The following is a 15,947-nucleotide window of genomic DNA, read 5'->3' as shown; positions in this document are numbered from 1 at the left end:
TCCTTTAACTTCACCTCCAGGTGCTTCCCTAGAACGTACGCCTCATCCTTCTCCTCCAAGAGGGCGGGGGTGACCATTCTTCTTACGGACTCCTGTCCCTTCCAGCCCTCTAAGGTATTAATAGATAAGATGGGTAGATACATTATCCTACATGGTACATGGGTGGGTGTTCCCTTCACCCTTTGCAACATATATGCCCCAAACGTCCACCAGAGGGGGTTTTTGCAATGAGTGCTCTCTAAATTGCATAAGCTACCCCTGGGTTACCTAATTATTGGCGGGGACTTCAATCTGACTTTCTCCGCCGCTCTTGACTATTTGCCGCCCCCAGATAAATCTACTCCGAGACTGACGGAGGCACTAGCTAGGCAGTTTCGCAAATAGATTAGCCAACATTCTCTCTTTGGTGATCCACCCGGCGGAGAAGAGGTACACCTTCTACTCCTCGGCCCATAGTTCCCACTCCCGGCTTGACTACTTCTTGGTGAATACTCCTATTCTCCGGAACATGGTCTCGGCTCACATAGGCCCTATCTCCTGGTCGGATCATGCGCCCATTGAATTGACCATTCGAGTGGATCCCTCCCGGATTCGTAGGTGTCACTGGACTTTGAATGAGGGCTTGCTGAAGGGGGAGGCCACTAGAGACGCTATTGAATCGGCTATACGGAGTTACTTCGATCTTAACGACGGATCCGTGAATGACCTCTTGACTCTCTGGGAGGCTCATAAGCCCACGATTAGGGGCCACTGCATTGTGGTGGCCTCCAAGCTCAAGAAAGACCGAATGGCCGCTATTGCCAACGTTAAGGATCAGCTCCTTGGGTCTGAGCGTCGGCTGGGGGCCTCCCCCTCCAAGGCCTTGCTGAAGGAGGTGTTGAGGTTGAGAGCACAATTGCAGCACCTGTATGTCCATAAGACTGAAACATCCATGTTATACTTGTGCCAGAAATACTATGAGAAGGGAAATAAGGCCCACACTCAGTGCGCGACGCCGAGGGCACGCTACATCACCATCCCCAGAAAATGGCGGATATATTCCGGGCTTTTTATGAGTCCCTGTACATTCTCCAAGATGGAGCATTCAGGGCTGGTGATGATGCCTTGACCTCACGCATCCGAGAATACCTTGGCTCCTGTGACTTACCCGTGCTCTCCCCAGAGGACTGTGCTAAGTTGAATGCCCCGCTAGAGGTGGACGAAGTTCAGAAGACGATAGCCTCCCTTCCCACGGGCAAATCGCCAGGTCCTGATGGCTTTACCTACCTATATTATAAGACCTACTCACATTTGCTTTCCCCATACTTGACGAAACTCTATAACCAGTTCCTTGAGGGTAGACCTATCCCGTCCTCCTTTTTGCAATCTTACTTAATAGTGATCCCCAAGCCGGATAAGGATGACACTGTGTGTGCAAACTACCGCCCTATTGCACTTTTGAACTCAGATTACAAAATCTTTACTAAATTACTAGCAAACAGACTTTCTGTTTTTTTACCCAGTCTGGTCCACAAAGACCAGGTTGGTTTTGTTTTGGGCAGACAGGCGGGGGACAACACGCGCAGACTTGTCAACCAGATAGACATTGCAAATCGTAGGGGAGTGGGAATGGTCCTTCTCAGCTTAGACGCTGAGAAGGCCTTTGACAGGCTTTGTTGGCCTTTCCTGGGGTCTCTCCTGGCCCACATCGGTGTGATTGACGGCGGCACGTTGTCTCATCGCTCTTCACTGGAAGCGCACTGCCCCGCCCTCAGACCTGGATCTGTATACCAGAATTAAAGATGTTCAAAAACTAGAATACTTGACTGCTAGACTAAATAATACTTGGAAGTTGCACAATAAGGTGTAGGAGGCCTGGGATGCATTGGAGGGGGATAGGGGGATGCCGTCCGTGGTAGATGGAGAAACGAGATGAGCCGGTACCCAGCATTTCCTACCCTTTATTTCTCTTACTGCTTTTTTTCCCCTGTTCTATGTCTTCTCTTTTCCAGGGTACTGTCTTGGCCAACGTTTTTTACTTGGTCTCTAAGCCAGCGAGCCTGGCTCATGCGCAACACCAGACCAAGCTCTTTTCAGGATTACAGTATTGCACTCACCCTCTAACCTGTTATACTGCTGACCATAGGTATGGTGCGGGAAATAGATGTATACCTCCGAATTTTATTGTTTATTTTGTTATTTTTCTTTACATGAGAGGCAATGCCTGTTAGCCAGGGTAATTACATTCTATGAGGGTTACATGTATTTCCTCTTGTTTGAGGCCTAACACTGCAGTGGGTTTAACGGTGCTTGCTGTATACTTGGATTTGGTCCGCATGACCTCTTACTCATTGTTTCATGACTTTGGTCACTTCTGTACTCTGTTTATAAAACTCAATAAAAATTGTCAATTTGAAGAAAAAAAAAATTGCACCTGTTCAACCTGACAGAATGGTGGTAGTGTTGCAGAAGTATTGTGACAACAGTATTGGGGATTCATAATGAAAATCTCCATAAATCCTTCATAGGCATGTAAATATAAACCAACCTATAAACCAATTTAAAGCAGAACCATGGTTTTAAAAAAAAATAGCTCTTGCAGTGGGGCTATTCCTGCACTGCAAGGGTTAAAGGGTAATTAAACCCTTGAGTGTTTTTGCATATACAGGTGAAACTCGAATAATTAGAATATCATGCAAAAGTAATTGCAGTAAGTGCTGCAACAGAGACCCAAACCAAGTACTGAGTACATATGCATGCTTGTACTTTTCAGAGGTCCGATATTGTTCTATGTACAATCCTTGTTTTATTGATTGCATGTAATAATCTACTTTTTTGAGGTTGTGGATTTGGGGTTCTTGGGGTTTTCATGAGCTGTAAGCCATAATCATCACAATTATGACAAATCACGGCTTGAATTATCTTGCTTTGCATGTAATGAGTCTATCTCATATATTAGTTTCACCTTTTAAGTTGAATTAGTGAAATAAATGAACTTTGCACGATATTCTAATTATTCGAGTTTCACCTGTATCTACTGATAGAAAGCAGTAGATATACACAAAAAAATTATAATTTAAAAAGGCTTTAAATTTACCTGCGTCTTCGCCGTGCGCTCCCGTCCAAACATCTGAAGAGTCTCGGGCGGCCGCAAAGGATCTTGGGGCGGGCGCATGCGCACTTCAGATGTTCGGCCAGGAGACAAGGAGAGACACAAGGTAAGTCTATGGAGCAGCGTGCACCCGCACAGACTCCGTGGGACATCAGAGAAGAGGAGGACAGAGGAGTCAGCGCTGGATCGGAGACCCGCACCAGCGCTAGAGGGACAGCTGAAAAGGACAGTAAAAAAAAAAAGGATGATTGTATTAAGAGACATAATTTAAGGCAATACAAAAAAGTATGGACACCGGCACTCCAAAGGTAGAAGTATGTTTATTTATTGACGCACGTGAAAGACACGCTCATTGCAATGAGCATGTCTTGCATGTGCGTCAATAAATAGACATACTTTTACCTTTGGAGTGCCGGGTGTCCATACTTTTTTGTATTACTGGACGGTATCCATCCATCGACTGCCGATACACCCAACCATTCTTATTATGGATAAGCGGTCAGGAGTGCAATGGGTATATGGATTATCATTTAAGGTAAGTCCCTAGAGCAGGATTGGGAAAGGGGGAAAAAAACGTTGACTTTGTCACTTTAAGTGCTCGTTTTGTCTAGGGGGCGCAAATAAAGAAGAAATACTAACCTGATTCATGGCCCTGCCTGGCTGCTAGACCGGTCCCGACAGCCTCTTCTTCCCTGAGCTTCAGTGGTCTAAGGACCAATGGCATCATCATGTCTAAAACAGGTCTATTAGACGTGACGACACCAAGAGACATACAGTGTACCACAGCCGAAGCGGAGGGGAGGAGAGGTGATCGGTCACTGAAGTGAGGACTAAGGATTCAGTATTTCTTCTTTATTTTCACCCCTAGAGAAAAAAGAGCAGTTGCCCCTTCCAATGTGGGGGTAGCCCCACTGAAAGGGTTTTTTTTTTTTTAAATCCTGGAGATATTCTTTAATAAGCACTCTGTAAGCTCTAAAACTATGTGTATACACTCTAGATGCCCTGACTGGCAAAATGAAAAAAGCAGAAAAGTACAATCCACAGTAAGAAAAAAAAAATTGGGACTAGCACAAACATACAAATGTGTCAAGCTGTTTAAGGTTATTCCAAAAACTGATGGATGCTCTTTTCAAACAAATCCTAAAAGATACCACTACGATCACGTGACATTGTAGAAAGCATAACTGAGTAACATCATAAAGCGTGTCTATTTAATAAAAAATAACTGTGCCACCGAATGCATCCAGGTGGCAGATGCTTAGATGCCAATACATACAGCCACTTACATCAAATTATATCAAAACAAGAATTCTATTTAATAAAACAAACTCAGTTTCAACTGTAATCCCATTATCTTTAAATAAACTCATATTTTACTGAATTTTACAACTTTAAATAAAAGTTGCTACTGTCAAAAAAAAAAAAAAAGTTTCAAAGAATTTGGCACATAACGGAACAATTAACTGGTCAACCATACAAGATTATTCATACATCGGGAACATTTACATTCATACAAACTGGCATTTGCAGATATATCATCATTGCAAGCGCTGTACAGGGTCTACAAGCACATAACAGTTCAGAAATAATACACAATACACCTACAGAGAAAGCATTATACATACAGTATACGCTATGGCTACGTTTACAATACTCTTAGAGATCCTTTGTAACATATATTTCAAATGTTAAAGTTGTCAACTGACGTATCAAATTACAGATGTATCTACAAGAAGATCTGTTTGATCATGTGCAAGAATTCTAAGGCAACAATTGTTGTTTAACAGGACACAGAGCTGAAGAGAAATTATTTCATCATACATGTGCTTAGGCTTCAGCACTAAGATACAGATGGGCATGTGACACATTCATATTTCCACCGTGGCCGGCTCGTTTATCATTTCATTAGTGTCATTTTGTGGCTCTTTAATGGATATATAGCACCGTTGTGGAGAGTTCTTCCAATAACAATTTACATATAAGCAGAATAGTTTGCATAATATTAGGGTCAAACAGGCTCCTTCTAGCAAATACTACTTACACATATGCATTTAATTGAATTTAAATGACAGTTTGCCTTTTATACCCACACAATAGCAGCCGTTATACATATTAATATTGAAAGGTGAAACAAACAACTGTTTTGTGTTCTGCAATTCAGCTGATTGTTCCTGTGTTAACGTTTTTTTGTTCCTTTGGAAAATAAGGAATCTGAGAAGTATGACAGATTTTCAAACCAGTAACAGGTCCCTGATTACATCTTCTGCAAAGGAACAGTGCTTTACAACGCCTGGCATAGTAGACCAGTAAATTGAAAACATCCTTTCCAGAATAGCATTCACATTATGAATGTAGTGGAGAAGGGGGGAAAGTTACAGTCATATAAATGATGGTTATGACGATGGAACAAAACTGTTTCTTGGAAGTAAAACAGACGTCTGTGCAGAAACAAAGAGGCTTTAAGTTCCCAGGTCCTAAGCTTCATTGTTTTACTGGATAAATGGAGGAATCCTGACTGGGTTTCAGAAAATCTCCTTAAACATCTCATTTTGTATTCTGTATGCCATTTTATTTGCATGATAAGCGGCCTGTCAAGCACAAAAGTCTAATAAATTCTGTGAACACATGAGTCTATGGCCTGTAGGACCTTTTTCATCTTCTTTTTTTCTTCCCAGGCAATCGTCAGAAGGTATAGCTGTCCTTGGGGTGACTTTCAGTGAACGGTGCAGATTGATTTTGCAGGAAAACACTGACAAATGTCAAGCTAAGTATGAAATCGCTTACGGGGAAATTCACAAAACTGACCTACAACGATTTCTACAGAGTATAAATTATTGTAATGACCTTTCTTTTCCATATTGATGTGTTTATTTAGATGCTGTGAACTGTCAAAATGTAAAACAGCTCAATGTTTTAGATCAAAGCCACCAGTTTCAACGACAATTTTCCATTGCTATATTTAACACGTTTCTTGAAAATATGACAAATATCCCACACAATGTTTATTAATGGTCATTTGGTGTAAATTCCCCCAAAGCCTCCCTAGCAGCATGCAATACCCTGTGTTCAATGTCAGTCAAGGTTATCAACATGCCTTTACTTGTCAATGTCTTAGGTGCCGACGCTGTCCAATCATGATCAGTGCAGTCTTTGCAATGATGCTTCCATTTCTATTTACCATATAAAACATTTGCACTAATAACGTTCGTAAAAAAAATATTTCCTTTCTCAAGTTCACACACACATCCTATTATCCCCGATTGTTGGGTTACAGAGGACTCCTGTGTTATTTGGTGTGAAGGATATCTTGATACTTTACACTTTTGTATCGTATATGAAATCCCTTCTTGCTGATTGTATCATCAGTGTGAAAATGAATTAGTATTGCATCTCCACTGGATATAATTTCTTCTGGGGGCTGAAATGAGAAACAAAACAAAAAAACATTTAACATATTTGCGTAGCTATATCTGACTCAACTATAAATGTAAAAGTTGTCCAAATGAAAGCTGAACTCCATGCAAGCTGCTATATACACAACTGAAATACATCAATTAGAATACTTTTACCTCTGAAAAGATATCAGGCCTGCCAGCGTTGTGAACCAGGCATCCCTACCAGAAAGTCACTTTCCTTCAGCTTATTAGCACAGATATGTCAAGAACATTCCCCCAGTCTGCTGACTTCACAATGAAAGTGCAATGGCACACTAATGAGTAAGCACCGTGTTCTCTCTTCCTAGCAACATTTGGACTATAGCAAGGCCTGATTGACTCGTATTGACTCGACTCAATTTGGATGGAGTTTAGCTTCAAGCAAGCTAAATATATGTTTGTATATGAAAGCATTTGTTGGTAGCAGACAAATGCAAGAAGAAAATAAAGATCCAACTAGCTACCAACTAGTAGTTAGCATTGAGCCCACTATTACAGAGCATCGTTCCTGGCCATTGGTAGACAGAGACTTAAGTGGACTTATCTTCAAAATTATGGTATGGACATAAATCATGGTTACCCTATAGTATTGATCATTGGATACTTTTTCTGGCCTTTGTATGGCTAGTGCTGATAGCTGTATCATCTCAGCAAGTGCTTCAAAAGGGGCTGTCCGCATGATGCTATATGTTACTCTCTGACTCAGCAATGGAAACAGTTCAATAGCCTAACTAGCTTCAGATGCATCTTTTTTTGAGTGCAACCCTTTATATCTTGACATGGTTCTGTTCCCATTATAAAGGGGACTTTGCCATTGCTAGTCAAGAACAAGTAATATCTAACCCCTTAGGGTTTGCCTGAAAGGCACTGTTGCCCCTAGAAGCACCAATGCAAGAGCATAAGCAGTATGAACACTCCTGATGTTAGCACTAGATGTCCATTAAAAAGCAAATATGCAAAGAATGTCCAATAATATGTAGAATACAGCAGATTGTAGCTCAAAACTCAGACCCTTCAATCGCCAAGAAAAAAGGTAATCAGAGATCTTTACAAAGTAAAGTAAACAAATTTTGCCAAAAGCTACCAGATTCTTATATTTACTCTTCCAGTGAATTCAGAGCTAGAAGCACACTGGTTGCTTTATCAGCATCAGGAACACTTTTCATATTTTTTTTTATTTTTTACCACAATACATACATCTTCATTGCTGAATAAAGGGCAATAATCAACAAGCCATCACTATTTAGGGCTTATTGAATTGCCAAAGACAATGGAGAATGCAAACCCAAATCAAACATATAAACATCATATAGATTAGTGCTTGGGAGGTGGTAAGACTTTTTGCACACTTTTCCTGATACTTACAATGAAATGGACAAGCAAAAAAGGCTTTGCTTTGAATAAATGATAAATGAATCAGCAAAGATTCTCTTACCCCTGATCCACAGTAACGACCCAGTCTCATTGCTGATGTGTCATGACCATCGAACAGCTCCATGTAATCGTAGCCGCAGTCTGCCTCCTCTTCCACCTCAAATGTTGGAAAGCTTAGCTCGACACGAAGACCTCTCTCCGATACTAACAACCACTCACAATCCGCCTGGACCGGGTAGTTGTTGTCACCAAACTGGGCATGGGAGAACAGGTCTCTGGGCTTTGATTCTGCTTTTAGTCTGCCACCACATTCTGTTGAGAGGAAATAAAACAGGGTTGTAGAGAATACTCACATGAATAGCTAGTCAGAGCTGAAATAGTAAATCACATGATTGGGAGGATTTCCTGATCATCAGCAGGGACCCAGGGCTTGAGGGCTGAGAGACACCAGCTACATTAAGTGTTGCCTGGCGGTTCTCAAAGAGGAAAATGTTTATATACAAGTGGTGTGCAGAAAGGGGTTAAAGCATAGCTCCAGCCAAAGCTTTATTGCATAGTGTGGGAAAGTGTTTAATTATCGGTTCAGTAATTTTCTGTCTATGACCTCATTGGGAAGATGTTCCCTCACATGCTCTCCCAGTTGTCACTTGGGGAGGGAGTTGCAGAAAGCAATAAAACACGGTTAGAAGTTTTAACCCTGTCCCACTCTAAAGAAAATGTGTTTTTGTATGCGTCCCTTTTGGAGAGGATTCCCATCACATCCAGCCCTGACAGTAAATGAGAGGAAGTCTCCCCAAAAGGAACACAGATGGATAAATAATCTAACATGTCTCTTCACCTCCAGGGGAAGCCTCTGGAGATCTCCATTTGTTACTACTTACCACTTTTTACTACTAATCAATCAGCTCTCAATGTGTACCCATTTATCCACTTCACATCACAGTTAGAAAACACGGGGTACTCACGGCTTAGTATACTCCTGTCCCAACATCACAAAGATAAAGTCTGGCCAGCAACTGCCTATATTTACACTACCATGAAAAGTACATGTAAAACACTGTCCTGACTTTTTTTTAGCTTTGTGATTTTGGGGCAGCAGTAAAGTTGGATATTAAACCACAAGATTCCTGAGTTCCGAACCTTGTGATGGGATGTTACTACTTCTTATGTTGGGTTTATTTCATAAAGATTGCAAACGCAGAGTGTTATAATCCTCTCTAGTTAAAGCTAAACTCCAGCCTTCCTCTTAGTCTTGTACAGTTGTACAGGCTCCTCTCCTCTCCTGAAATTGCTTCCTCTGATTTCACTGAACAATGTGGGCTTCAAGTCAGCATCATCTAGCTCCCCCCATAACCCCCAGCCTGACTGTCCCTGGTACTTCTCTTTTATTAATTGGATTTCAGTTCTTTCAATCATGGAGGCTCAGCATCACCAAGGGTGGTTTGTATGCAAATGAAACCTGCCTAGAAATGCCCACTCCTCCAGACTGACAGCAGCCCATCAAAGCATTTTGATACTTGCATAATTCCTCCAAAGTGCCAGCCCACTGCTTGCATCAGGACTGAGGGCAGGATGCTGTGATCTTTTCAGGAAAAGGATTATAACCACCCTGCCGGCCCCTCCCAATAGCCTTGAACTGCCTGCATTACATAAAAAAGCACAGAGACCCAGTGATGAGATCACTGGGTCTAAAATAAGGCATGTAATGAAAACAGAAATGTTTTATTTAAAAATGTAATTAGCATGTTGACGAGTGGGGAACCTAGGAAGGCAAAATATAAGCAGATTAAGAAGCTTTAATAAAAAATCATTTTAGTTTTAGCTTTGGATAGAGAGGGAAAGGGTTAGCAGATTTTATTTGATGTGTGTATCCAGGTTATGAAGATTCCCCTCACTTGTGTTGATTACCATGCAGGCAGTGATGGAATATCTCCAAACAGGTTTACAGACAGCAATAACAACCTGACAGAGGTGCTTAAAATGTGCACTATCCAACACCAATAAAAAAAAGAAGTTCTGGTTGAAGTTAAGCTTTAGGTAAAATGCAACATGGACATTTTTACATGTAAAATTTACATATTAAAATATTTTAAGTAAAATAAAATATACTTAACTAGCAAGGGCATGCAATTACTTTATGAATTAAATGGCACAACATGCAAGCTCAAGATCTATAACTCGGTATCAGAAGATACTGCAAAATCAACTGAACCACTAGATGTCAGTGCAATGCAATTTTTTTGTGCCCACAAATACTAAAACCGACACAGTGACTTTAACATGAATGTCAGCATTTATTGCCTGCTTTAACATAATAATGCTCACTCAAAGGTGGCAGTATTTATATCAGAAATTATGTGTTTAGATTGAAAAGGTGATACTAAAGAACTGCTCACCTATAATCAATCAGTAAAATGCACCACTGATTTGCTGCTTTTTCAAAGGGTGGTATATTTAAATATATGCTGTGAGGTATCACCACCCCTTAAACAGATGGCACCGATCAGCCTTTAAAACCTTTCTGGCATAACTCATACTGTCTGTAAGATGCAGCATGGAAAAATAATCCTATTAAAAATCATTTATTAAACGTATAGTTTAGAAGCAACAAGTGTGGAAAAGTTAAATCGTAGCTGCTGTTATGGTGATAGTATAGACATAATGGAATGGTGGAACTACACTGAGTGGCCAGATTATTATGACCACCCCATCAGTACTTTGTTGGGCCACGAGATGACTCCATGAGATGACTTAGTTGGGCCGCCTCGTGACTCCACGAGATGTTGAAAGGTATGTTGAAAATCCTATTCACATTCTTCCCATCATTACTATATTTATTCAGGAGCAGCAAAATAAATCCATTAATACTTTGCACTGACCTGTGGAATGGGTGGCTTGAAATCCTTTTCTTTGTACTGATGCATCGGACACAAAATGTAGAAACATCTTATTTCCCGTGGCAATTAAAGGTTCTGGAATCTTACTACCACATAATCTCCCCAGGATGGATGACTTGTCCGTTTCACCATCAAAAACTTCTAGGTGGTCGTATGCACATTCTTGATGCTGCTCAATCTCAAATTCACTGAATGCCTAGAATGAAAATATTTTACAGTATATAAACTGCATAGTGTGCACTTCTTTCCTATGAATCAAATCTTGAAATCTGTTAACAAGCATGATCAGATTTAGTACATGCTAGATGGACATTTTAGTAGTGCTTCTGTGCTTTGGACCTCCAGGGAAAAAAACCCTACAATATTATAACTTTGTGTCCAGTTTATCAAGATGCAATCATTATTTTAACCAACTTAATTTCCCTTATGACAGTTTTCTCATCAAATACAAAATACTAAATGCAGAAACATAAATATTGCATATGTGGGTAATCATATTTTTACATGAAATGCACACTTTACTGTGGAAAGCTTCTATGTCTCATAAATCAGGATTTTTTTTTCTTAAATAGCTATATTTTCTGACATCCACAGTATCTCACATTTATCGCCAATCAGAGACTATCTGTGAAGAGTCCATAATGTTTGTGAACGGACCTCTTTACAATTATCATTTTAGCTTTTTTGGGCCCTACATATGAAAGTGCGTAATGGGAAATAGTTTTTGTTCTACATGTTACAACCAATAGGATTCTTCCCTTTACTCTACCTAAACAATATTGACTGTTATAGGCAACAAACATTTTTTCATTAGATAACTTGAGTGAGGAAGCATTATTCTTTCATGTCTTGTGTTAACTGAAAGCTGAGAACTGAAAGCCGAATTCCCTTAATAGCTTTAATGTCTAATGTAAAAAATTACTAAAAGCTATATACATGCTAATACTACTATTACCTTCTAGTATAGTAGACCTTGCAGAAACAGGTTCACCAGGGAGGAGCAAACCAAAGTCTGAAGTCTACTAAAGATTTCAGTCATTGTAAAAGAACGGAGATATTAAAGTTCATTAAGCTAGATCCTTTTAGTAAAGGGACTGCCTTGTAGCTCTTCCCTTGATCACGCTATGGATTAATTCCCAAGCATGTGAGACTGTCAATGTCTAAATCAAGTGATAAAGATCAGATTGGCAAATGGCTATGTGTATGGACAATCCACAATCTGTGCAGACATTACTGGACAAGAAACATTTTTGGAAGAGAGTTTATGCAGCTCTGTGAACAGCATACAGTGGATATTGAATATCTCCTGAAAAAAGCAGCACAAGAAAGTATCTTATATTTATAATTGGAATGGGACGGTTGACCCACTAAGGATAAGTGCACTATAGGCATGACTTGCTGTACATGATTTTCATGTTGGAAGATCTCTGTGGTCACAGCTACACTTTCCTTCTTCCTATAAGAAAAGAGAAAACCCTTTCACTGCATCTTAACCACAAACATCAGCTGTGTTAGGGATGGCATGGATAAGAAAACTGATCCATATGAAAGGGAGTTCACATTAAATGTGGCCTTTTTGGGTGAGACAGATGCTTACAAAGCATTAGTGATCCTGTTACTGCAGTTTGTGCCTTTTTGCAGCCCAATATTTGTTTGTTGTGACATTAGTGGCCTTACATCCCTAGATGTACCTTAATAAACCAGAAAAAAATTGTAGCACGCCCAGTATGAGGGCTAAAACTCTCATGATGATGAGTCTGACAGAGACATAATGACTTGGAGGCAGGGGGACTACTCTGCACTGTTCCACCCTGGGTAGAACTCTCCCCATAATTCTAAGAACTGATACCATATGCGTGTACAATGTGCCCACACCATTTCCATCACCTTCAAAATGGTAGTGTTGACAAGTGGAAAAGGAGCCTTAGCCACCAAACCCATCAAAATCCTTAAACTCTACAATATTTAAATATGTGCTTTGCAAGCTGCATATTTTCCAAATTTTTATTGGTTTAAAAGATCTTTTATGTTTCAAATTTCTTGATGGGATGCCATGTAGTAACATGCTCCATTGTGTATGAGTTGGAGATTAAATTCAAGCAGGGGTCAAGTTCTATATGTATCTATCATGTTTGGTGGTTTTCAGCATATCTGACCTTGTCTGCAAGCAATAATTCTTTGTTGTGTGTTCTGCAGTGCAAAACTAGAAGATACATGACAATTTAAAGAAGGGAAAAAAAAAATTACAGAAAAAAAATATGCAGCTTTGTAATCGATTACTTTTACTACCATTTCATATTTTCACAGTATTCCTAACCAAAAAGAAGGTGAACACAAACAAGTACTTACTAGCTTAACCCTATGACCTGGAGTGGCACTTATTTCCCAAGTACATTCCTTACGACTTGGATACTTGTCTGGCCAGTTGGGGCTTGTTATTACTCCATTCTGGCTATGAATTCTATGTTCACATTCAGCTGTGTAAGGAAAGACATTATTTAATGTATAGTAGTTGCAATCACAAAAAAAGGTAATTAGGCTATTAGGCAGGGCAGCCATATATTATGTACAATCTATTTGAAGGTTTAAACTAAATTTTAAGTTACATCACAGCCTATGAAATATTTAATATTTTATTAAACTGTAGTGTTAGTAACTTTTAGTGTTCAGCTGCTAAAGAAGTTGTTATGTTTTGTCCAAGCTGACCTATATTTTGGAGAACAATTTTGGTTGATAGTGTAGCACAGTGTTTCCCGGATATCGTCAATAACTAAAGTCATAAACGTTGCCATTTCTAGGTGCCACTTGGAAATATTCTGTTCACATTTTGGGGGTTGAGTCTTTGCTGGCTAAATACAGCAGATATCTATAAATGGCAGCTGTGCATGTCTGCAATGTTGTTTAAACTTAAAAGGAGAACTATGAGGCGAGTGAAAATCACTCAGCCTCATAGTTTGAGCCGACGTGTGACAATGAAACTGTCAGACGTCGGCTCAATAGATCGGGAAGTTAGCGAACACATACCGCCGCTCGCTCACTTCTCGATCCTGTGCCTGCAGAGAGCCGTGACTGTCACTCACGCCTCCCTGCAGGGATTCCCCCCTCCCCTGTCCAATCCTCCAGCGCTGACTGGGGGAACGGACTGGGGAGGGGGCGGGTACAGCTGGCTCTGCCTCTAGATAGGCAGAGCCAGCTGTCACTCACGCAGCTGGGTGGATCCAGACAGTATTGTCGGGATCCGTCCCGGCTGCAGCGTCTCAGTATACCACGAGCTGTTGCTCGCGGTATACTGAGCTTTGGGTGACGGGAGGACGTTAATTTAGCTTGAATTATTGAGTTAAACAACATCAACATGCTTTTTTACAAAAGAAGGTATAAACTAGACAACATGTCATAAGGAGCTGATATTAACCGAAATGTAGCCTCCACTAGTTAACAATGTGTGCCCCCAGTCACTGGTAGCCATAAACAGAGTGGATTACTGTTATTGAATTACTGTTGCTTGACAGAAGAGAGAGCACAGCTGAATACACTGTATACCAGGAGTGTCTTCCACTCCACCCAAGTGCCATGTACCATCAGAATGAAAAATGTGTAGCACCGCTTCACACACTACCCATCCAAATATTTTTATCTTCAAAAGATACTTTTTATTGAAGTTATTCACTTCAATAAATGTAATTCACTTTTGTGGCAAATAAATTGCCTAGTTTACAGCACTGCAAGGTCAAGGAGAATGTTACCTCTGTTTGCTGGTTTACACAATTCAGGATTGCAACCATCTCTTTGGGGTTCCTACCTTCTTTGCAGTCATGTTTGTTCTCATGGAGTACAAATCCATTGCGGCATTGGCAAACATAGCTGCCAATTGTGTTGATGCATTCATGTTGGCAGCCCCCATTTTCTTTTGAACACTCATCTTTGTCTGCAGGTGAGAAAAATCTTGTGTTACCCCCTTAAGAAAATAGCATGTAATGTGGCACCAAAATGACTGCTAAATCAAGCAAAGCATATCATGCAAAACCATGCCAGCCTTTAACCTTGTACACAAATAACTCTGTGCAGGTAACATGAATATTTATTTATCATTATTACGTCATTTGTGGATTTTTTTTTAAATGATCAAATTTGAATATGTATTACATTGATACTGAAGCTAACGTTCAGCGCTGTTGCTGATTCTATAGAACAGTAGTATACAAGGTTGTGGGTAACATGTTTTGTTTATTAAAGATTAGCAATTTGTATAGCTCTGAACAACAATGTAATTAATTTACTAAATCTGTTTATACATTTGGTACCAATTCATAAAGTCAAACGTTATAAATAGGTAATAAAAAAAGATGTCCATAAGCCCATATACTAGGTGAATTAATAAATATTAAATATGCATACTGCCACCATTAGATCTGTAGTAAAGATGAGAAGATGGAGAGCAATTGTCAGAAGGTCAACAGTGTTTCTGCATAAAGAAGAATTTTTAACAACAGCCATTACACAGAGAGGCATCCGCTAGAATAGAAATGTGTCAGATGTCATTATCCAACAGACCTGGTCAGAGCTTCAGATCTGAACTGGCAGATTGCTCTTGACATACACAGAAAAAGCTATGTCATGGCAATGCATAATGCAGATGAATAGCAATTAATTAGAGACGACACAGTTAATCACAAGGCAATGCTCAACAGTTTTAACTTGTGTGTCATCCTTCAAGGGCTTATTCGTCACCATTGTTCCTGAAGGGGGTTGTCATGGAATAGTTTTAAAATGTAAAAGTACTTTCATTAAGTTTTATTTTTTATATACATTTTCCCAGTTAAATAGACAAGTGTCTATTTTTACACTTCTAGTATTTTATTAAAGTTTGGCAAGGCAAACTAAGACCATCGTAATGATGGTCTTAATACTATGCAAGTTCTAATATCTCTGACAAAAACATAAGTTCCTTACCATCTTAACCTGTTTTAGTTAGTTGGCTTCGCTATGCAGGAGCAGAAACTGTTTAATCTATCCTCAGCTAATGGTACCAACTCATCATTCCCAGCATAAGCTTTAGGAGAAGGACCATTATGTCTGTAAAAGCAGTAGTCTAACACAACCACCTGCTTTATCAGAAATACAGCTCTATACTCAGCTAGGAACATAAGCTTT

The 15,947-nt window shown here is 39.9% G+C and overlaps 1 protein-coding gene across 1 annotated transcript in view; it reads right to left on the bottom strand.

Moving 5' to 3' along the window:
* Positions 1-5,281: 5,281 nt before the first annotated feature.
* The window catches only part of TLL1 (tolloid like 1), a 130,850-nt gene continuing 120,184 nt past the window's right edge, over positions 5,282-15,947 (bottom strand). Inside the window, exons 18-22 of the mRNA XM_018558787.1 lie at positions 14,596-14,721; positions 13,146-13,273; positions 10,779-10,992; positions 7,961-8,211; positions 5,282-6,509 (exon numbers count right to left, since the gene is read on the bottom strand). Of these exons, the coding sequence (XP_018414289.1) occupies positions 6,378-6,509; positions 7,961-8,211; positions 10,779-10,992; positions 13,146-13,273; positions 14,596-14,721 (851 nt within the window). The 3' untranslated portion in view covers positions 5,282-6,377. The remainder of the gene's footprint in view (positions 6,510-7,960; positions 8,212-10,778; positions 10,993-13,145; positions 13,274-14,595; positions 14,722-15,947) is intronic.

This window comes from Nanorana parkeri, unplaced genomic scaffold (assembly GCF_000935625.1).
Source record: "Nanorana parkeri isolate BGI_ZX_2015 unplaced genomic scaffold, ASM93562v1 scaffold358, whole genome shotgun sequence".
In the NCBI taxonomy this organism is placed as follows: domain Eukaryota; kingdom Metazoa; phylum Chordata; class Amphibia; order Anura; family Dicroglossidae; genus Nanorana; species Nanorana parkeri.
Note: the sequence above shows the minus strand (reverse complement) of the source record. Positions and strands in the feature narration are given on the sequence as shown.